We start from the raw sequence: 22,366 nt of genomic DNA on the forward strand, positions 1-22,366 counted from the left end.
ATAGAATTTATTTGCCGCAAAACGTATAATCACTAGTAAATAATAGCTCAAGTTTAAATGTACATGTATAACTGTGCGCGCAGCCAATGAGATGCCAAGACTGGACCCGCGGGCAGCTTGATCCGCGCTAAACCGCATTTGTAGCTCCACCTGGGTCTCAATTTTTTCCCCGCCGCGCAGTTTCTTATCTTCTTTCTTCCCTCCAACCGTGACTTACTTTGCGCGCACTTGTCTTGGACTCTTGTGCTTTGTCGCCGCTTGGATCTTCCATAGTCAATTTCAATATAACCCCCATTGACTTCTTCGGCGCAAGTGAGTCGCCATGTCTGGTGAAGTCAAAGCCACCGAGGCGCCTGCCAATGGCAACACCGATGCCGAGAAGGACGTGCAGAACCTCCTCTCCGAGTTGAAAGGCGAAGGCGAAAAGCCCGAGCAAGAATCGAAGCCCGAAGCAGCCGCTGACGACGAGGAAGCTCGCATCATTGCCGCCGCCAGCAAACTTGGCCAAGAGTCTGCCTCGAAGGAGTCTAAGCCTGAGGTGAAGGGCAGACACCAGGGTGATCGCAAACACCGTAACTATCGCGACAACATCAAATCAGACTTGACTTCGCAGGAAACAACCGACGACCCCAACGAGATCAGGAAGCAGGTTTGTGGTGTTCTATCGCGTGACATATCACGAGGCCAATTTTTTTTTGACTTGCGATTCTAGGTCGAGTTCTACTTCTCCGACTCCAATCTTCCCATGGACAACTTCCTCCTCAAGAAGGTTGGTGGTAGCGCCAACGAAGCCGTGGAACTTGAGGTTCTTCACGCTTTCAAGCGCATGCGTCGTTTCCAGCCTTTCAGCGCCATCGTCGAAGCCCTAAAGTCTTCCGAGACCTTGGACCTCATCGAGAACGACACCAAGATCCGTCGCAAAGTCCCATTGCCCGAAACTGTCAACGACTTCCTCGACCCCAATGTGGTCAAGGTGTTTGAAAACGAAGCCATGGGCCGCAGCATCTATGCCAAAGGATTTGGCGAAGAAGGCCCATCCACTCAGCTTGAAATCGAGAAATTCTTTTCCGAATTCGGCCGCACCAACGCGATCCGCCTTCGTCGAGCCTACGACAAGACTTTCAAAGGAAGCGTCTTTGTCGAGTTTGACACTGAGGAGACCCAGAAGAAATTTCTTGCATTGGACCCCAAGCCCAAGTGGAATGGCCAGGATCTGCTGATCAAAAGCAAGAAGGAGTACTGCGACGAGAAGGTCCAAGATATTCAGTCTGGCAAGATCAAGGCTGGTGGTCGTGGCCGGGGCCGTGGTCGAGGTGGCCGTCACGGCGATGACAAGCGTGACTGGCGAGACCGACGTGATGAGGATCAGAGGAGGGGATTCCGTAACAACCGGGGTGGTGGTCGGGGTCGTGGACGCGGCGGCCGTGATGCCTCGCCCCCTAGAAACCCTGTCCAGAAAGATTCTCGGTACGTTACTTTGTCTTTTTTTTTAATCATATGCTACTCCCAACTAACATCCCATCCAGTGGCGTTCCCGTCATCAAGAGCAGCGCCGATGACAAGTCATCTGGACAAAAGCGAGCTCGCGACGAGGACGGATCCAACGGCTCTCATCCTGCCAAGAAGGTTGACGCCAAGGAAACTGAATGAGCTGTTTGCTATCGTACAGGGGGAAAAAGAGCATGGTGCTCAAAAAAGAGTCTTCATCCGAGTTTTTTCATAAGAGTTTTTTCTTCATTCTTCGGCGTTCTTGTTGAGGGTCATGGTTATGTTCTATATTTGGCTACCGTGTCTATTCCCATTCTCATTGTCAACGACAATTTTTTCTTCATTCTCTTTGTAGAAAACTTCTACTAGGCTACGAACAAGGCAGACACACGTACACACAAGTTAGCCTCGCGTCACAGCACTAAGTACTAGTAGCCCCTTTTTTTTGGCTTAAATATACATAGGCCTATGTCAATAGCAATTCCAGATTACTTTTCAATCAAACCCCCCACCAGCGCAATCTTTCATGGATCCGTGCAATCAAGGTTTGTTACGTCTAGTTTATGCCGGCCATAATTTTTTTTCACCTCCCCAAAACACTTACAACAATAATACTAACATGCCATTTCTCCCGTTCCGTGGATTGGGCGCAAAAGCACACCTCTTCACTTGATATCTGACTCCCTTTCCAAGCAGAGAAATCCGACCCTGCTTCTTCAAAAAACCGGCGAAGCCATTCCTCGGGGTCGTCGTGTGGACAAATCAAGGGAGTCCGTATACCCAAATACGTATGCGCTGATTGCGCCTCCCGAAATTCCTTTAGTGATATTTCAAACTTGTACAGACTCTGCTGTTGAAAGTCTTTAGGAAACGGGCCGAAAATCAAGCCACAATAGATCCGAAGCTCTGCAAAAGGATGGCCTTGAAAAACGCAGTCATGTCCCATAGTCCCGTCAGGTAGGTGTAAGGGGGCGTGAGAATCCCAGTGATACAAAAGTTTGTTGTGATAATATTCTCGCGCACCACTGTATTTTTCTCCCGTCGTCGTTATGAATTGTTTAAACTCGCGCTTCCGATGAACAGGAATGGACCAGCAGGGACAGATCTCAATATTGCCAGCATACGGCTTGCAGCGCTTTTTCCTACTAGTAGTAAGAAAAGATCGGAATGAAAACCGTTGTGGTGGTTGCCAGGCAGAGTGTCGATGAAGATTCCAACATCCTCGACAAAATTTCCAGCGACTATCCTCAAGTCTATGGAGTAACTGGACCCTAGGTTGTTCTGTTTCTTGATCGATAACCTCGATATCGCGGCAAATGATTGGTCGTGCTGTTTCCCGTGGAAGAAGAAAACGAAGACGAAGCCGCCACAAGGCCGGTTTATGGGGGACCTGGGTTCTGATGAATGAGAGAAAGTAAGCATAGAGAGGTTTGCAAGTCAAGGCAAAGCAAGCTTGGTCCGGCGCTGGGAGAAATTCGAGGATTATGTCCAGAATTTCAAGCGGAACTCGCTGCGTGATGTATGAAGAGCTTGGCTGGGAGAATAATAAGATGGGGCGGGATTGTTTCCTAGAGAATTTGAGCTTCATGATTGCTAGTTGAGTAGATATAAATAAGATGTAAGTGACAAACGTAGAGAATCGGCATTTTGAATTTGCATGGCATTGCTGCCTACGTCAACTGGTATCAACTGATGCTTCTCGGCGTCATACACTCTATACCCAAGTATCTATGATGCAGACAACAATTGCATCAAATCTACAATAATAAGACAATTCACAGACTTGCTACTAGTGTAAACAACTCGTGCTAATGATAACCCACTAGGCCTATTTAGACTGAACCCCTCCTCAAATAAGGTTAAGAAAGAGGTATACCCTGAGTAGTATCTACTATCAGCAAGCTACAACGGGCGAGCTGCATGCTGGCGAGTATTACTGTTAGTATAGACTAGGATCATTAAGGAAGGCCAAGGAGAGCCAAGTAATCAGCATTTAGTCTCTTACCCAAAAAAATGGCCCAGATGTTGCGCGTCCTTGCGAGCGAATGGCGTCAATAGTTAAATAGCAAACGGGGTTATAAGCCTTATCCACCCCGTTTCCGCCTCCGTACCCTTAGGAACTAACATGTTGCGATGCATTGTCCTCTTCTGTATGGCCAGAGACGACCCAGCAGCTGAACCACCATCCAGCTTCACCGCCAGATGAAGCGATGAAACCCCTCTTTCTGTAATCTTTCAGCTCGGAGGGAATTGCGTTGACTCCGTTTCCGACAAAACTTGCCCCTCCTCTCTCTTTATCGGTGTTGTGATGACCATTGCGGGGTATGTAGCTAAAGCTCTCTGATGAAACTATTTAAACCCAGGTGCTTGACCATTGTTTTTGAGGATTGATCATCATCTTTAAAAAAACTTCTTTTTAATTCAATTAATTCAATTGACTTCTACACATCCTTCACAATGGCCATTTACCACGTTGGTGAGTCCTGACTACGCTTGTATAGAGGGTATATACTCTCTATACAAGATCGACACCCGGAGCTACTTACTGCTCGACAACAACAACAACAACAATAACTGACAATCTGGATAGTTCTCTTCAAGCTCAAGGACGGTGTGTCCAACGACCAGCTCAAGGAGCTCGTCGCTACCGCCAAGGGTCTCATTGGCCGTGTTCCTGGTATGTTCAATGTTGTTGTTATTGTTTTCTTCAGCCTCGGCCCCTTTTTCCAGCCCCTCCTCTCCCCGCACATGCATACATACATCAAACCTACATATACATATGCAAAAAAAAAAAAAATCAAAACTCAAAATTCTAATCTGCTATTCAACAGGTCTCACCTCCCTCGAGGCCAACAAGCCCCTTCCTTCCTCCGCCGCCGCCGCCCAGGGCTACAACGCCGGTATTGTCGCTGTTCTCGAGGACGAGGCCGCTCTCGCTGCCTACAATGAGAAGAGCAACGGTGCTACGTAAGTTTTGGCCCCATTTAACGCGCCCCCCCCTCCCCTCCTAAAAAGGCCCAGGCTAATATTTTTTTTGACCCAATTTAGTGCCCAGAAGTGGCGTGAGGAGTTGGTCGACTCGACCCTCGTCTACGACTTGTCCTACTAGAGCTTTGATGATATGACCAAGTTATAGAGTGCAAATCGTTAACGGTATAAATAATGAAACGTCATGTACACACATCGATTTAAAAGTCGGTGGTAAATAACAATTTGAATGAAACATTCAGGATATTTTTCCTTTGTTGAAACAAACAAAAAAAAAAGTTGAATCCATTTAGAGTCCCTTTCGTAGGCTAGATTTAAACCCACCACTGGCTTTTTTATCTATTTCTTCTTCTTTGTCTTGTCCACCACATCCACCCACTGCGACTTGACTCCTCGCCGTTCGAGAGCTGTCTCAATGGCTTTTCGTTGATCTCCCTGCACGAGAATCTCCAGTACCCCCTTGACCGCACCCGTAGCTTGAGTAACACTGGTGCTCGACGCGCATTTCTTCGACAGCTCTTCTGCCAAGAAAGACGGAATAATCCCAAACACCTCGATTCCGGAAACCTTGCTGACCGTTTTGTTGGATCCCCGACGCTCAATCGTCACGGTGACTTTGGGCGGAGCCCCCGATTTGGGTTTGATCTCTTCCAAGGTTTGTCCTGCTTTCAGGATTGCATGATATGGCGCGACGAGAGAATGGTCTGACACAATTCGCTTGAGGAGGCCGTCTCGTGTCACTTCTCCTCGCGCAATGGCAGCTCGGTCGTCGCCGGAGGATGACGACGATGCGTATATGGTATTTGCCAGAAAGGGGTTCAGTTTTATGATCCGTTTGTTGGTCGGGGAGACTAGCGGCGGGTGTTGAGACGACAAATATTGATCCAAGTGGCTCGATACTTCTGAGTATTTGTAGTAGATTTTGGGGTCTGATGGTTGACGCGCAGGGAAAAGGGTCGGTGTGAGTTTCTGCGTGGGCCTGTAGAGGACATGCACAGTAAGTGTTTGTCCAACAGATGGATCGGTGCCATCATCTGCTGTTTTCTGGCTAGATACTGCTTTCCCGGAGCTTTCGACAATGTTCCTGGTAGGTAGTCTGTAGGGAATAAACTGGGCTATTCTGTAGTCGTTGAAATCAACGTCAAGAATGACCGTCTCTTGGCCATTTCGATCCTTGGACTTGACCAATCGTTCTTTGTCCAGGTGTTTGATGAATTTTTTGACATTTTTCCAGCTCGTTCTCTTGATTTGAAAGAATTGGGCTTGTTGTGTCGAGTAGACGGGGAGGTGTGGTGTGACGTGACTAGATATTAATGCTGATGGTTGGATAGGGAGTGCGAGTCCGTGGTTTAGCGCATGCGGATTATCTTTTTTCAGCCGATATAGCGAGTATATAAAAGCTTTCACAAAGGCTTCCTCGATTTCTTGGTTCCATGTTAGTACATTACGAAGAATGAGCCAGACGGAAAACTGTGCTCACCTTTGACTGTTGGCTCCTTTTCAGGCTCCTCTGGCTCGTCTTCAACCGTCTGTCCTTCTTCTCCGCCTTTGTTTTCCAATTTCAATTCCTCGAGAGCTTCTTCCACGTCTCGAGTCTCCTCGTCCCATCCTTCGAGGAACTCTGGCGCAGGCTGGCCCGGCCTTGAAGACGAGCTCCATGACCACAACTCGTCACCTTCCCAATGAAGGCCACGGACAGCATGACCTTTACTTCCCTGAACATCGCCCAGCGACGCAACATCAATTTCACAAACACCCACAAACTGCGGCACTGTCGGACTGTTCAAACTCGAAACTGCCACTGTCGACCCCTTGACTGCACCGCTTGGAAAGGGTGGATCGTTGGCCAGACCGGGAGTCATCAAATCGGCGCCTCCAAAGAGCTTGCCCATGACAAATCCGGGGGTATACAATAACGGCACCAGACGAGGGCTATGCCATAGCGAGTACACAGTCGGATAAATCCGTCCATCGGCGCCTGGCCCTTGCTCGAGCTTGAACCATAGAATCCTCTCTTCGCCAGCAAACTCGGGATGCGATCCGACATAGACTGTGCCCTGCACTTCTCGCAATTGTGGACCCGCCGTGGTAGTGAACCGAGCAGAGAGCGAGTTTTCTGGTAAAATGGCGTTTCTTATCGTCGTCAGATTGCTGGCTGTTTCTTTCGCTGGTGTGTCGTCATTGTTGTTGTTGTCGTTGTTTTCTTCTGCCGGAGCTGCTGCGGGGATGGCGATTTTGTAGTCTTTGATGATCTGATCGGCGATTTTGCGTCGGTCGGAGGATCGAAGAGGTGAGAGCGTTTTGATCTATTGTTCCAAAAAAAAAGAGTCAGAAATGAGTCTTTGAAGATATGAGGGGTACTGCGGGGCTGGTAGCATGAAATTATTCACCGTTGGCTTTTTCTTGAACATTTTGAATCGCGCTGAGAATATCTGACGAGATAAAGAAGTAAAGTAAACACTCAAGGAAGAGACAGACCGTCGCGTCGAAAAAAGGGACAGGGGCGCGATCGAAATGCGCGAGGTTTTTGTTGAAAGGCAAGGCGCAGATCGATGCGAATGAAGCTCTCCACATGCTTTCTTTCTTTCATATAAATAAGACGACGGGCGCTTGGATTTAGCTTACTCCGCATTTGCCACTACGTTATCATACATCATTTTGATGACCGCGGATGAGTCGATCTTACTTGTGGTTGTTTATTAATAATGACTCATTTTTACTTTACATTTAGGGCGGGTTGATTCGGATTTACCGTGCGTAGAATAATGCTTCATTTTGCTAATTGACATTGATGAGAAAAATGAAAGTTGCTCACACAAAATGCAAAGAGTTGAAACTGAAAACAAAGTATTGCAAAATTTCAGAATTGAGGCATAAACCTGGAGTTAGAGACACACGGCACAACACATCCAGATTTTCTGCACTTGTTTGGGATGCTATCGGTTAGTGATGACTATGACTCACTAAGCCTGGCATCCTTCATTGTTATGGTGTCCACCCTGGCCTGGCCTAGGAGTCTGAGTGCTGCTGCCTGGAGCAGGCGCAGTCCTAGTGACCAGAGTTGTAGGATCAGCTGGGTTGCTTAAAGAAGGCGCAAGAGACGAAACCACAGCAGCAGGACTAGTAGTAGCTGCGGTGGTAGCAGCTGCGTGGGCCACAGCGGCAGAGCTGCTGGGTGAAACGGGCGATGTAGCACCGTACAGTGCCGGTCCGGGAATATCATACGTCGACAGAGATTCATAGATGTTGACCAGAATACCCGGATCGGTAGGGGTGTAGAGGCTTTCGCCCGCGGTCCCCGAGGGACTGTCGGTCCCAGAGCCCGTGATTTCCAAGTTGATGCATTGAGGGTAGTTTTGCGCGCCGTCCTCGTTGCCGGCAGAGTGGAGAGCAATGATTTCATGGCGTAGCACGTAGTTGCCAGGCTCGATGGAGGTTGGAATCGTCACAGTCCAGCTGTTGTTATTGGCAATCAGTTGGTCCGAAGCCCAGGTTCCGGGAACATCGGTGTCGTCGATCAGGCCGGCTTGATCAATCTTGACGAATTCCAGCGTCGTCTTGTCGACCGTGGAGCAGTTGCCGTTGCAGTTGGCCAGGTAATCAATCACAGGGCCGTGGTGGCTGTCCGGCCACACAGTCCACTGGAGCTCGACGGTGCCGCCAGCAGCAACGGAGGCCGACAGTGCTCCTGGAGTGGCGTTCCTGTGACAGATGATGTCTGGTTCAGTGTATTGGGTGGGGTCGACGAAGCCCAGGTCTGTGGCAGTGGTGGTCCATCCAATTACTGCTGGAGGGTCCGACTCATACGAGAACTTATCCACGAGATAACCCGTGTAGCTGATATACACCAGATTAGCCATGACATCCTCTTGACTTTTTTTGCCCAGGCTACTTCACTTACAATTCATCCCCGATAACAATGCCCTGTACATAGCCATGAGCAGCAACAGTCGAGGCCAGCCCTAAGACGCCAAAGAGCGAGGTAATCCCAGCAACCGGCATCTTGTTAAATTGTTTAAGAATAATAAATGAACAAGTTGATAAAATCAAGACACAGTCAATATGCAAAGGAAGGAAAAGGCTTTGGTCGACAAAGCAAGAAGATGTAAGGAAAGAAGCAGAGGTATTTGATTGATGCTGTGGGCTCCTTTCGACACTGGCAAGTCGGGGAATCGTCCATATTTTATACCCCACGAGCGAGCACTACAATTTGAGGCCTGTCCAAGACTGCAGCCATCGGTCCTGTCATTTCGCCGAGGAATAAATCAAGGGACAAACAAATTGGTCAAGATGCATAGCATAAATCGGTGCTCTATTGCCAGCCAGTGTTTCGACTAAGCTACCTTGAATCGGCAGCGGAAAGACGGCCATATGGTGACTAGCACCGACTTGAATATTGATGAGTGGTTGAAAATGTCCAGGCTGAAGAAACCGATCTAACATACAGCTATCATGTCGTTTCAGGCCGGTGGCTCTCGGCGGCAACGGTTTGCGGGCGTGATTGGGCGACAGCGGCCGGGTTTGTTGTGTTGATAATACTAAATCCGAGTCGTGAAACAGGCCCCGCTGGGCTAGATGATAATTGTTCTTAATAATAGCATAGCACACCTTGCTTCAATTTACCTCCGTCAATGCCAAGACTCGAATCGTCTCACTAGCACAGTGTAAATTGGTATAGTTTAGTGCATGATGCAACAGAAAGCTGCTGCTTAGCTTATCCGACACTACGCGTGAATGCGGTTTATCGGATGGAACCATCTGTGAACCAGTTTAAATAGTACATGATCAGCTGCCTTTGCATTACATTGTGACTTGTGGCTAGCATGATGGTGCCTTTTTTTTTGCCAACGGGATGTACGCCATCCGAGTATGTATGCAGCTTACACTGTTCATTATTAATTCTTTTGACACACACACACACACACACACACTTAATCCACCTGTTTGACTTAAATTAAGCCAGGTTGGAATTAGCATGTCGATGTATATCGCCTCGATTTATTGGCATCATTTGGCCCGAGACTCCGAGGTGTGGTTCTGGGCTGTGGGCTGTTGTTTCATCAGTCAATATCACAACGGTATAATGTGTTTTTGCGCATCTCAGATACTCCGCGCGTCACGGTGATCAGGTGCCAGGTGACGACTTCGACAGTAAACAGGGAGCAAATGAATCAGTGAGGAAGTGGGTGTCCCTAGAGCCTAGATCAACTCGGAACATTCAATAGCCCGGCATTTTGTACAGCCGGTGCCGATTTCCATTCCCTGAGTATCTTATAAACTGGAGAAGCCCCAGCCATCGACATCAAGTAAACCATTGCGTATTCAAAGGTGGATAGTGGGATCCTTTCGGCTCCAGTCTTGTATGGAGAGAAGCAGGATACATGTATTATATTTCATGTCCCCGGTACAGCGATTTCCCATGGCGATGGCCGTATTTTGTTAATCACCATCCATATCACAAAAGAGCGCACGCAACTTGTCTCGAAAACTGGTCTCGTGAGATGTTTGTTGCTGGTCGAGTATATACTCTGTACATCCTGACTATGGGCAGCTACCACGAGCCGGCAGGGATCCCGATCCTTCCGGAATACAAACATCGTCCCGGATTTTCGCCCTAAGTAGCTACGTATTTTGTTGAGAGGCTGACCAGAATCCGTTCGATGTGGCTGTCTCGGGCGTCGGCGTTGGACACGAAGGACACGATGAACACCTGTATTGCAAAAGACAAATAGCACCAGACCGCATTTTGAGCCGGCAGACGCCAATCCGTGCGACAGTAATAATGATGGCAGTAGCAAAAGCAATAACAAAAAGAGTAGTAATCGTAATTGGTCTGGGCCAGACGCAGTGTCTTGAATCTCCAGAATGTTTGTGGGCCTGACGGGGCGGTGTGAGTGGCGGCCTCAGGCAGAAATCCCCTGGCGGCGCGCTAGGCCCGCCCGGGGCAAGTCACGAATTTAGTCCTCCTGGAGTCGCTCAACCAAAGTCGTCCTTAGGCAACTGCAGTTGTCGTTGCGAGCTGTTGATCGTGTGCCTTTCTCTCCTCTCGTGGCATCTGGCAGCACTCGCTATACAAATACACTCGACTCATCGTGACCGTCGCTGAACGTGCCCGGCTCAAATACAGCGCCCCTGTCCGTTCTCATCCTCACCGACACGCCTCCCACCGAGACTTCCGCTCGACTTCAATGCCATCACCAAACTGACTTGCTGTCTCTCCGATCATCAATTTAGTGCCAGTTCCTACGTCCGGACGGAAATCTATACAACCTAAAGGGCGACATGATCTATTAAAGCCCTGACTGAAGCAGATCGATCCCTTTTTGTTTGTTGGTGCCTGGATTGAGGGTCCCCGCGTGATTACCCACGACAGAACAATCGCATTTCATTATTCGCCATCCCGCAAACAATCAATTATAGTGTGCGACAGGCCCTCGGAGTTAGCAGGTTGCCAGGATGAGGCCGCAGGAGACCGCGTCGTCTCCTGCATTTCCTCACTTGGATCCCATTGTGCTGGATGTCGATATGAACAGTCTGTACCACGATGGCGACATGGAATTCTTGAACAACGGCGATTACCAACATGCCTCCAATGGCTCCGGTAGAGATTTGGATGGATTCTTTCCTCCCGCGGCGGAGTCCCGGAACGGGAACAGCGTCGAATCGTCCGCATCTCCAGCTGGGTTTAACGGCAAAAAACTGCCAACACAGGGCCCCGGGTCTTTGAAGAGACCTCATACACTTGCTCTAGACTCGTCGTCGGATTCCCCGGGAGACAATTCAAGCCCCGGTTCATCGTCAGACTCGCCCAGAGATCACGGCCGGAATTCGTCTGTTGGCTCGGCAATTCACAGCGAAAGCGCCATTAATTTCGATGCAGACGGATGGCTGAACCCTCAAGCCTTTTCTGATAGACAAGACAACCTGTTTGGCTTGGATACCTCCATGGATGGCTTTAACCCGCATTTCGCCGATATCGAGTCCAGTAATCGAGTAATGGACTCGGCATTTGATTTTGAAAGCGCCGCGAGCAGTCCTACTCCATTTTCTACAGAGGGAATATTCTTCTCGGGAACCTCTAAAAAGAAGGCGCGCGCTTCAGCCGCTGCTACAAATCACCATAATCAGTACAAAGCTCCGAGCATGGTAAGTTCACCTTATGTATTGATAAAGTCCACTACAAAGCTGATGTTTCCTTGCGTTCAACAGAGCCAAAATTCCTCCGGTTCCCCTTTCTATTCTGTTAGCTCAAGAGAGGCATCGCCAATGACGTCGAAACTCCCCCCTCATGCGCGGTCGGGCTCCTCGCAATGGAGCGGCCGTTCGCCGTCCTCCAATTTAGACGATAACTTTGGGAATGTTTCTGTGAACACCGCATCCCCCTTCAATGGGACATTGTCTCCGCCAAATCTAAACTTTGTCCCCAATGGAATGCAATTTGGAGCAACAGATTATTCTATACCCAATTCCGCTTCGCGAGGTCGAACACGTCCTATCTTGCACGTCCACCCGACATCGCTCAAGTCTCGAGTTGAAACCCAAATTCCGATTCGACTTACCCTGTTTCCGCTCCCTACCGGTGTACAAAAACTGCGCCTACCTACACACACTATTTCCAAACCCAAATTTCTTGCAAAACCCGAAATCGGCCCAACGCCGGAGATTCTCGAGCTATATACCAGTCTTGTATGCACAAGTGCAATGCAGGACAAGGCAAAGTTGGAAAGGGCTTTCGCAAGGGCTCGTGGCGAAGCAGTCAAAAGGGCCTCTAACGCTTCATCGGCCATGGAAGGAGACGATGAGGACAAACCGTTAGATGGTGGCGACGTGAAAATATGCCAGGGATGCATCCAGCGAGAACGGAAGCGGGCCTCAAGAAAGAAACAGAGAAAACCCGACGAGGATGAACTTTTTCAAAAGGATGAAGATAAGAGAGTGATTGTTTTCAACACCCACGAAATCAAAGATTGGGTTGAACCACCCAAAGACTCGTCCATGTCCTTCACTCCGCCTGGCGCCATGCAGGTTGAGTTGCCAATGCGCATAGCGTGCTATTGTCGGCATCAGAATGAAAAGCTTGGCTTTCAGTAAGTCTAAATCCCTTAATATCTAGCTACTACCTGAAAACGATGACTAACTATTATTTTAGGGTTATTCTCACAATCAAAGACCATTTAGACAATGTGGTCGCCCAAGCAATCACCAATTCTATTATGATCACAGACGATCATAAGACGCACTCGGCATCTTCGGCCGCTGTTACAGCCACAGCACCTAGCTCTGCACTTCCAGACGGTACTCAACTCCCCGGTGCTGGTGTTTTCGTTCCGGGATCCAGTCAAGACGCAGCAAAAGCTTCAGCTGTTGCTCAACAAAACTTCCGGGCGGCTTCCACTACAGATCTGCAGAACCTACAGCAATTCGCATCTCAATACCAAATAACGCCAGGTGCCTTTGCCATTCCTCAACCTACTGGGTCATCGTCGTCCTCCGCCACACCTCGCAACTTATCCAGGCAGGCATCACCAATTGACCAGCCAGGACCTTCAAACAAGCGTCGAAAGCACAGCAGCTCTGGGAAGCTACCTACGGGCCTAACCATGACAAAACTAGAGGGCTCTCAGTCAACATCTTCCCCGAATTCATCTGCCGTCAACGGACAGTTTGCGTCTAGTTCTCGAGGATTTGTCTCGCCGAGTGAGCGTCCTTTTGCTACACCAATTGGCGTCTCTGGGCCCTTTGGAAATGGACCACCTACTCCAAACGGCACGGACACCAATCCCTACCTTAGCAATTTGCAGCAAACTCAGAGTATAGACGAACTGGCTCAAGCTATATCAGCCCCTGGTTCTGCTCACCCGAGTCGCCCGAATTCGCCTGGTTTGAACTCACGTCACACCTTTGGTGAGCCAGCTCACGGCTTGTCTATGGGTCCCAGTCCAGTCAACCAAGCCTGGCCACATATAACAAATGCTGGAAATCGTCTACCGACAATCATCCACAAGTTAGTTCCAGCTGAAGGCTCGACAACCGGTGGTACCGAGGTCACTCTTCTGGGCAGTGGATTCTATCCAGGAATGGAAGTTGTCTTTGGAGACACTCTTGCCACAACAACGACCTTTTGGGGTGACAAGTGCTTGAACTGTCTCACGCCGCCGGCACTCCAACCTGGTCTCGTCCCTGTTGTCTTTAAACACGAGCATCCAACTTTTGGCCAGGTTCCTCAGACTCAGCCAATCCTTCCAAAACAACAGCACTTTTTCCGCTATGTAGATGATCGAGAGCTTCAAATGTACAGACTGGCTCTCCAAATTCTGGGCCAGAAATTACGAAGCCCCACCGATGCATTCCAAACTGCTCAACGCATTATGGGCGGTGACCAGGCTGCGTTGTGGAACTTGCAAAATGACATGCAAGGAGGCAGTAACGGGCAACGACAGGTCCCGAACTACAATGCCCAAAACCAAACGAGTGACTTGGACTCTAAAATGCTTACTTACCTGGAGTTTATCGATCTGGATGATAGCCCTCGTGCTCCAAGGTACAACTCACGGTCTGCCACAGGCCTAACGCTGCTACACTTTGCGTCCTCCTTGGGTTTGACAAGATTTGTTGCTGGACTTCTTGCCAGAGGCGCAACCCCCGATATCCAAGATAAAAACGGTCACACAGCGATGCATTTTGCAGCCTTGAGTGGACATGCTCACATCGTCCATCGCCTCCGACTTGCTGGTGCTAATGCCGGAACCAGAAGTGTCAGGGGCTTTACTCCTGCTGATATTGCCATTACTCTTCCTGCTCACCAAGCTGCTCTGATTCCTGCCAGTAATTACCGGTCTCGCAGTGCCGGCTCGTCACCTTCTCTCCGCCGTCGCCATAGTAGTTCCGTTTCTTTGAGCTCGCACTGGGAGACTTCTTCTGCATCTGGCTCATTCAACTATGCTCAAGAGGAATCAGAAGACGACCAGGAGACAGACTCTGATGAAGAAGATGTCGAGGGCTACTTTTCCTCCTCTCGCAGGTCGAGTATGCACCATGATGCAACATCTTCGCTTTATTACACCCGATCCAGAGAAGGAAGTGTGCATGTTGACGGTGTGAGTGCTTCAGTAGAACACGACGTCAAGGCAGAAAGCGCCACTACACAGGCAGCTTTGGTGGCATGGCGCAATCAGCTAGCCACTCAAATTAATCAGTTCCAACAGAGCGTTGGAAGGGCTTTCCCCAACCTTCCTGCTCTTCCTCCGATGCCTGCTTTGCCCGACTACCAAGCATATCCTATGATGCGTCGGATTACCAATTTGGTTCCTAACAGACCAGGCTCTTCGTGGTCGTCGAGGGATGGATGGTGGGACTTGCTAAGAGGAGGCAATTCCACTCCTCCAGCGACCACTACTCAAGGACCGCCTGCTTATGAAGAACTCTATCCACACCAAGAAGCAGATGAAGACCGAGACCAAGAGCTCAAGAAACACTCGGCGATTCGCGCAGTAGCTGAAGCAGCTCTCGATGATCACTTCGAGGCAAAACAGTCCTCTTCATCTTCGACCTCGACCATGTCCAAGGACGAGATCACCGATATTAGGATAGGCCGCAAGACTATCATCTCCCGCGAACAGCAAGAAAAACTACGACAACAACAAGCCCTCAAGATGAAAGGGCTTAGGAAAGATAAGAATCTGTACTTTTTCTGGGTAAGCAAATTAACACTCCAAATTGTTCTCTCGTACTACGCTAACTTTGTAATTTTCTTGCAGATTCCAATGTTGCTTCTCTTCTTAGGCCTGTGGTTACGAAATTTCGTGCCGGGCTTGTGGCGAGGAGTCTCGGATGGATATGAGTTTATGAAGAATCGTTACATGCACCGTGCAGTTGGTGCAGCAACATGATAGTCCTATCTTTTGTCTTTTCTTGAATTTTTTTCTTCTCCCCCCCCCCTCCTTTTATTTTCAATGTAATACTTTGTATAGATTTGTTCTTGGTTTGGGGAGCTTTACAGGTCTTGGTCACAAGGGTATACGGTATAACGGTCTAAGGTTATTATTGTTTTTCTTTTTGTTTTGTCTAGCGCAGATGCACGATGATTCCCGAGAATTTCTGAGAGTTTTGTCCATGTATATACTAGCACTTTCATGTCTATAATCAGAGTCTTAGCAAATATTTCTATTCCATCAATCAGTGTATGTAGTAAGTGTTAGAGCATGGATGTGGCCCGTGCGCGGCATTGGAGTAATTGCCGCGCGGGCAACGCTGGCCTCACACATTACTTATAGCTGCCCCAAGACAGGACATTGCGCCCAGACAGCTTCCCAGCACTGCTCTTCTGTCTTTTTGGCCTCTGATTAGGAGAAGCGGCATGGTGTCTTTTATTTTCCGGGCCTCGTTGGGATCATGATGGACCCGTCAATTGCAACCGGTTTAAACAAGGTCACTGGTAAACACACCCTCCTCCCTGACCTTCCCCCCCTCCCAAAAAAAAGCCCTTGGCTCTAATAGAAGGTTTTTGCGGTTTTAGTTGAATGCACGGATCCGTCCGGTCTGTTTCCAGGCGTTCAATCGATTCTTTCAAAGAGACTTCCGTTAAAGAACCTACACTGGAAATCGCCAACACGGCCAGCGCGCTCCATCGAGTCCCTAAATGTCGACCTAGCCGTATCCCAAGCCGCCGAAGAGAAACGAGTATCCAATGACACAGCAGCAGCAGCAGGAGCAGGAGCAGGAGCAGCAGCGACGACAACAACAACAACAACATCGAGTCCCGCAGCGCCTCTTCGACGCCATCAGATCCCCGGATTGCGCCAAACTCCGTATTTAAGAATATACCTGCTGCGCTGTGACGATAACGAAACGTACAAGACATCAGCCAGAAAACTGCTGCGCGAATGGATCAAAGCACACTCGGCGTCGCAGCAGACGAGCGGCGCAGGACAAGGGAATCACGATGCGTGCGAGTGGCTGATCTTGCATGTCTTGCAAGACGGCGATGCTCCTGAAAAAGCGGCTTCCAAATGGCCTGGTCGCGGCTCGACTTCGATTCTGGAAAAGGTCAAGGCTGATTTCAATGGGTCGTCCAAGGGCGCTGTGGACCGGGTAGCTCAGATTCGACTACCCCCCAAGGAAGGGCAACAAACACAAACACAGGCACAACAGAGTCAAGATCAGTCGGATTTGATAGATCAGCTCAATGATTTGGTGGACAAGATTAAACACGCCATTCTGACTTCGTTTGATCTGCGGGTCGCTCAGTACGAGGAAGATATCAAGGAAAAGGACTCTCAGAGAAGCTTGCCTGGGTGGAATTTCTGTACCTTTTTCATTCTCAAGGAAGGCCTGGCAAGAGGGTTTGAAAACGTTGGGTTGTTAGAGGATGCACTCGTTGGATATGACGAACTCGCAGCCGGGTTGGAAAGTGCCGTGACAAGTTACCTATCCGGCACTGGTGATCAGCACGGCGGCGGTTTTCTCGACTTTAGCACTGATAGAAAAGAAAAGGCAGTTGCAGCGATTGATGCCATTGAAAAACAGAAATTGGCAGACACGACAGAAAATGATGAGAGTGACAAAGGAAGCAACATCGCCAAAAAACCTACACTTGACCTAGATGAGGAGCATTTCCCCCTAGACTCAGCCAAAAAGCCATACAGGGAAATGATTTTGGCAAACAACATATCCATCTTCGATTTCCGCACCTATGTCTTTTCTCGACAATTGAATATACTACTCAAAGCCGCCAGAGCGCCGTGCTTACAGAACAAGCGGAATTCAAACCAAGGTAGAGCGTCGAGCAGCAACAAAGGAGAAGACCTCATTCTTCTAGCCGAAATCTGCGAGCGAGCAATGGAATTCATCAGCACGGCTGCTCGGACTCTTCGATATGACATTGAATGCGCCCTTTCAGACGTTACTGAGGCGGCGGCCGATGTGGTGAAGAAAACAGCTGTGATAAATAACCTAGTCTCGTCATGGACATATGCAGCAGTTTGCCAGGTCTTGTTCCAAACAACGTCGCCATCGCTGGTATTGCCTGAGTCACCACTACAACAAGCGAAAGGCTCCAAGGAACCATCTGCAGTGGCCGATACCAGGACCAATGTTCCCAAGCGGTCAAGTTCTCTGATTACGTCTCACGGAGAATCGGACGGCACTCACAAACCACCGATTGCCAAGGCTGGAAGTTCCGACCTGTCGTCCGGAAGAGGCGAGCTCTGTCAATTAGCCAGGGGGGTTCTGGAAGAGATTGGTGAACGTCGTGGCTGGGTCCAAAAGTGGAGCGACTTTGATGTACTGTTCGACAAGCCTACTTCTGTTCTAGAAGAGGGCATGGAGGAGGTTTCTCTCGATGATGAAACCCCGTCAAGTCAAGAACCCCAAAGCGAACCGCAAGATCTGCCCCCAGCTTTGAGAATGGCGGGTGTTGATTTGCCCGTACTGAGCGACGTGCTTCGAGCGAAAGAACAGTTCTACCTTTTGATCGAGGAATGTACGGACCAGATGTTCCGCCATTACGATGCTGCCAGCCGGACGAGGTCTGCAGAAACCGCATTAGCAGAGATCGCTGTGCTAAAGTTTCGTCAAGAAGATTTCGAAACAGCGGCAGTCTTTTTCCGCAAAATTGCGCCCTTTTATGAAAACTGCCAATGGCCAACGTTGGAGGGTACAATCCTGGAGCTATATACTCGGTGTTTGAAAAGGCTGGGGCAAACCGATGACTTTGTGCGTATATTGTTGAGGCTGTTGTCTCAATACGCGTCTTATATACAGTCTGGTCTGTCCACCCGGCAGAAATCCTCACTTGCTTCGTCGGACCTGGTCGTCCAGAGTAATGCGCATGGGTATCTTGAAGAACTCTTCGATGCCTCGGCGAAACTAACAAAGGAGCTGAACATGCCCCTTTCAAGCTTTTTTGGTGACATTGACGTGGATCCTGAGATCAAGCACTATAGCGACCGGGACGGCTTTCAGATGCAACTTAAATTACGATTCTTGCTGGGCGATGTTATCAATATCGAGTCGGTTAAAGTGAGGCTTGTCAATGCAAGCGGCTTGCTTTCTCACGAAGTCTGGCTGGAACGTACAGAAGAAGTGGTGATCAAGTCATCGGCCTCGAAATTGCTGGTTGGCTCAGCGGTTAGTACTATTTTCTATTTTCCATTCTCGTAACTTTTATTTTTGATTACTTTACTAATTCAAGCAGTCTACTTTGCAAGGAAAGTACATTGTTGACCGCATCGAAATGCGAGCCAAGAATCTTGCGTTTACGTATGGGGGAGGCAGTCATTCCTCCGCTCTTCCGCCAGGCTTCAGAGAACCTGAAGAGTCTGAAGAAGCAACAAAACCATATATATGGTGTTACCCCGCTGCGAGCGGGCTCGACGCCAGGCTCGCAACGCCACATTACATCAACCTAGAGGAATTAAGGACAGTCGAGGTTGAGATAGACAGCGGGCGTAATGAGATTTCTAGTGGAGTGGTGCGCGTACGACCTGCTACAGCAGGCCTTCGGTTGCGGATTGCAGAGGCTTCTGTAGTGGATGGAGACATCAGCATGACACCGAATCCAGAATCCGGCAGTTTGGAGTTTACAAATTTTTCCTCCGAGTCGTCGATTCGGTTGCGCATACCTTATAGTGTCGACGAAGAGCATACGATGCTATCTACGAGGTTGGAGGTTGTGTACGAAACAGATGGCGGGCGATTCACCTACGTTTCTACAAGCTCGATCATTTCGACGCTGCCTATCAGTGTCAACGTGCAAGATGTCTTCAAGGACGATGTCTTGTTCTCACGGTTTACTGTGAGTCCAGCAATGTTGATCCCGCTGCGGGTTCTTGGGTGCAATATTCCAGAGTCTACGTCATACCAAGTCGACGGCGGCGTACAAGGTCCGGTGGCCTTTGACGTGTTTCCTAAACAGCCGGCTTCTGTACTCTACAAAATCCGGTTACGAGGGAGCGGGGCGCGTCTGTCGGATGATCCCAAGCGGTCATTGCGGCTTACAGTGCAATTTACTTGTCTGGACGAAGAGTGTCTGCTGCTGATCAAGCAGAAGTTTGTGGCGGCGATCACCGACAGCAAATTCACGGCATTGGTGCGTCTGTTGACGCCTCATATCGTCGAGGCTTTTCGAACACAATTGTCGACGTCAGATATGGAGACTATTGGTCTGGTAAGAGAGGTGGAAGCTCTGTCGTATAATCAGGTGCACTGGGAAGCGGTCTTGAGCGGTCTACGGGAGCCATTCAGAAAGGAAGTCCGAGACTGGCTTGTGGAGTGGCATCAGGTAAGGGACTACTAACACATCGATATGGAGCGAACATTCAATTTGAGCAATGGCTGATGAAAAGCAGTCAAACACAATATTCACCTTGGGAGACCCTGACCCAGCCTTGCTGGCTCGACAAATCGTCATTCCCGTAGAGGTACCCGAGATTCAGGTCGTCCACACGGCTGAACTGCGACTGTGTACAGAGAATCTTGCCGGGCACGGGGAGAGACAACAGCTGCATGCTGCTGCATACGCCGCTGTTGGACACATGATTCCGGCAGAGCTTGTTCTACGACACACGCGACGATGGTGCAGTAAGAGGACAGAAATCGAAGAGGCCAACGGCAGCAGCGGCGGCCAGCAATTGGAATTCGCATATGAAATGCACGTCAATCCAGATCTATGGCTGATCGGTGGACGGCGACGAGGCCACTTTACAGCGCAGGAGGGAGAAGACACCAAGTTTGCGTTGATGCTGCTTCCGCAGAAAGCGGGTAATTTGCTGCTACCGTCGATTGAGATCAAGGCATATCTGTCAGACGGGGCGACGACGACGACGACGACGACGACGACATCAGCATCATTGACCGTTGGTAATACTAATAATGCTGCTAATAACAACAGCAACAATGGACAGACCAACAGTCCTGCGTCGCCTTCGCCTTCGCCCTGGTCCGCACAGCCACAGCGACGCCCAGTACCTAGCGAAGTCGACTACAAGAACCACGGCGAAACGCTGCTGGTGTTGCCAGACCTGAAAAAGACGACAGTGAGTCTAGAGTCTGGCAGCCCGGGACTGATTGAGTCGGAGGCGCGACTGGCTGTTTGATTATTTTTTGTCTCTTCTTGTTGTAATAATGATATGATTATATGATTATGTAAATACATGTCGACGATCGATATGATATAGTGGAATGAACAACACATCTATATATATTATTATTATGATCAATCTCATACATGAAGTTCTTCATGTACATTGTTGTGGTGGTGGTGCACGGACTATGTATTATTGCCACGCACGCCAAGGCCAAAGGGGGAGGGGCGAAAGAAAACGGAATGTCCCCGTTCCTCAACAAAACAGGCTTCCCCAACGGAACCTACTATGTATTTACTATGCAGGTGAACGAAGAAGGTATGTAGTATTTGATTGTTTAACGTAAATATTAATATAAGATGTTAAGGTAGTATTGTTAACAAATAAATATTAAATACAATGTTTATCAATGTGTTCTAATGTTTATATTTCATTGATACAAAATTCCATGTGAGAATCGTCGTGAGGGGAAGATTTTATTTAATAAATACGCTCGTATTGACCGTACATAATACTACTATACAGTAGTATACACTTGTTCGGTTACTACTTGCACATTGATCTCCATAGTCCATACTTGGTACAGAGTGACTTTGCATCTCTATGGATATCATCAGGCTTACCGCCTTTTTCCTCTGTATAGTCTACTGCTAACCCCTAGTTATGGAACAATACTACTGTAGCAAATCCCCTTGCGTATACGGTACACAGAGAGAGAGAAAAGGATCACGCAGTCGAGTTATCACATGCCAGCACTGGAGGACAAGTTTCAGTACTCTGTAGTATTTGTTTCTGTACGGATGAATAAGAATTAATTGGGTGGGCATGTGCTAGTTAAGCTTCGGGTCTAGTCGGGGCCGAGCAGACTTTCTACTCTGTAACAAATAGTTAGCAGTCGGAGCCGAATCATGTGCAATTAACTTTTTTTTTTCGTGTCTCCTGATAATTCTCGGCGTCGCCAAGTAGGATGATCAGAATGTAAGTACTCAAGTAAACTGACTCGATTTAATAAATTCCAGTAATGTTTTGTTACAGACATTGCCACTTCCCTTGCGGGCCAATCACGGCGCGCACAAAGGCGAATTTGCATGTGATGGGGAGAATCTCTCTGGAAATTGCCGATGGACGAGTCGGCGTATTATTTAATCATAATAGTAATAATCAGTTACATGTAACAATATATAATATATTAATTTTTCTCTTAAGAAGTTAGAACTGCTTCCTAACGCGGAGAACCCTTTGTGGCAAATGTCAGCATGCTGATTGGCTACCAGCGAGTGTTCCTGGTATTATACCGTACTGGTAATAATAACCAACAAACTTGGAAAATGGAACCATGAAAACGGTCGAGTTTCAGCAGAACTTTCAGTTAAAAAAAACTCTTGTCAGGGTCAGAGAATATCGAATCCTGCTACCCAGTTGATATGCAGTAAAAAAATTTGGAGTAGTCAGCCAGCCATCTCGCCTGCATCTCGCCTACATGCATGGATTGGCGCTCTTCTGGTTGGCTCGCCGCAACCTGCGTCTGAATTTTCAGCTTTGGTCTGCATGGTTCGTAGCTCTAAGTACTACTTCGCACATATCAAATAATAGGCTCACGCGCCTTCTTTTGAGGGGGGCGGCCCGAGATCTGTTATCCTGCATGAGGCTTGAGCATCTGATGACATGGACGAACCACGGGCTGCCCGAACGCATGCAGTACTTGCTCTAGTTTCTTGTCGGTGAGATTTGCTGGGGGGTGATCTGGGAGACTGGTATGCCATCCTGCAGGAGAAGAACACTCTGTACTCTGTACAGTGCAGTCGCCA

The 22,366-nt window shown here is 48.7% G+C and overlaps 4 protein-coding genes across 4 annotated transcripts; 3 read left to right on the top strand and 1 right to left on the bottom strand.

The window, feature by feature from the left end:
* Nucleotides 1-322: 322 nt before the first annotated feature.
* TRUGW13939_09535 (uncharacterized protein) lies at nucleotides 323-1,650 on the top strand (the record flags this gene model as incomplete). The annotated part of the gene is made up of 3 exons (XM_035492657.1): nucleotides 323-649; nucleotides 713-1,467; nucleotides 1,527-1,650. The coding sequence occupies 3 exons, from the start codon at nucleotides 323-325 to the stop codon at nucleotides 1,648-1,650; spliced, it is 1,206 nt and encodes a 401-aa protein (XP_035348550.1).
* Nucleotides 1,651-3,945: 2,295 nt separating this feature from the next.
* Nucleotides 3,946-4,597, top strand: TRUGW13939_09536 (uncharacterized protein; the record flags this gene model as incomplete). The annotated part of the gene is made up of 4 exons (XM_035492658.1): nucleotides 3,946-3,964; nucleotides 4,079-4,165; nucleotides 4,320-4,455; nucleotides 4,537-4,597. The coding sequence occupies 4 exons, from the start codon at nucleotides 3,946-3,948 to the stop codon at nucleotides 4,595-4,597; spliced, it is 303 nt and encodes a 100-aa protein (XP_035348551.1).
* Nucleotides 4,598-4,815: 218 nt separating this feature from the next.
* Nucleotides 4,816-8,478, bottom strand: TRUGW13939_09537 (uncharacterized protein; the record flags this gene model as incomplete). The annotated part of the gene is made up of 6 exons (XM_035492659.1): nucleotides 4,816-5,900; nucleotides 5,957-6,782; nucleotides 6,867-6,908; nucleotides 7,229-7,244; nucleotides 7,441-8,313; nucleotides 8,378-8,478. The coding sequence occupies 6 exons, from the start codon at nucleotides 8,476-8,478 to the stop codon at nucleotides 4,816-4,818; spliced, it is 2,943 nt and encodes a 980-aa protein (XP_035348552.1).
* A 2,454-nt stretch (nucleotides 8,479-10,932) lies between these two features.
* TRUGW13939_09538 (uncharacterized protein) lies at nucleotides 10,933-20,570 on the top strand (the record flags this gene model as incomplete). Its single annotated transcript, XM_035492660.1, has 7 exons — nucleotides 10,933-11,622; nucleotides 11,686-12,563; nucleotides 12,626-15,170; nucleotides 15,823-15,910; nucleotides 15,992-18,603; nucleotides 18,671-19,756; nucleotides 19,824-20,570. The coding sequence occupies 7 exons, from the start codon at nucleotides 10,933-10,935 to the stop codon at nucleotides 20,568-20,570; spliced, it is 8,646 nt and encodes a 2,881-aa protein (XP_035348553.1).
* Between the last annotated feature and the right edge of the window lie 1,796 nt (nucleotides 20,571-22,366).

The sequence above is a fragment of the Talaromyces rugulosus genome, chromosome V, assembly GCF_013368755.1.
Source record: "Talaromyces rugulosus chromosome V, complete sequence".
Lineage (NCBI taxonomy): Eukaryota > Fungi > Ascomycota > Eurotiomycetes > Eurotiales > Trichocomaceae > Talaromyces > Talaromyces rugulosus.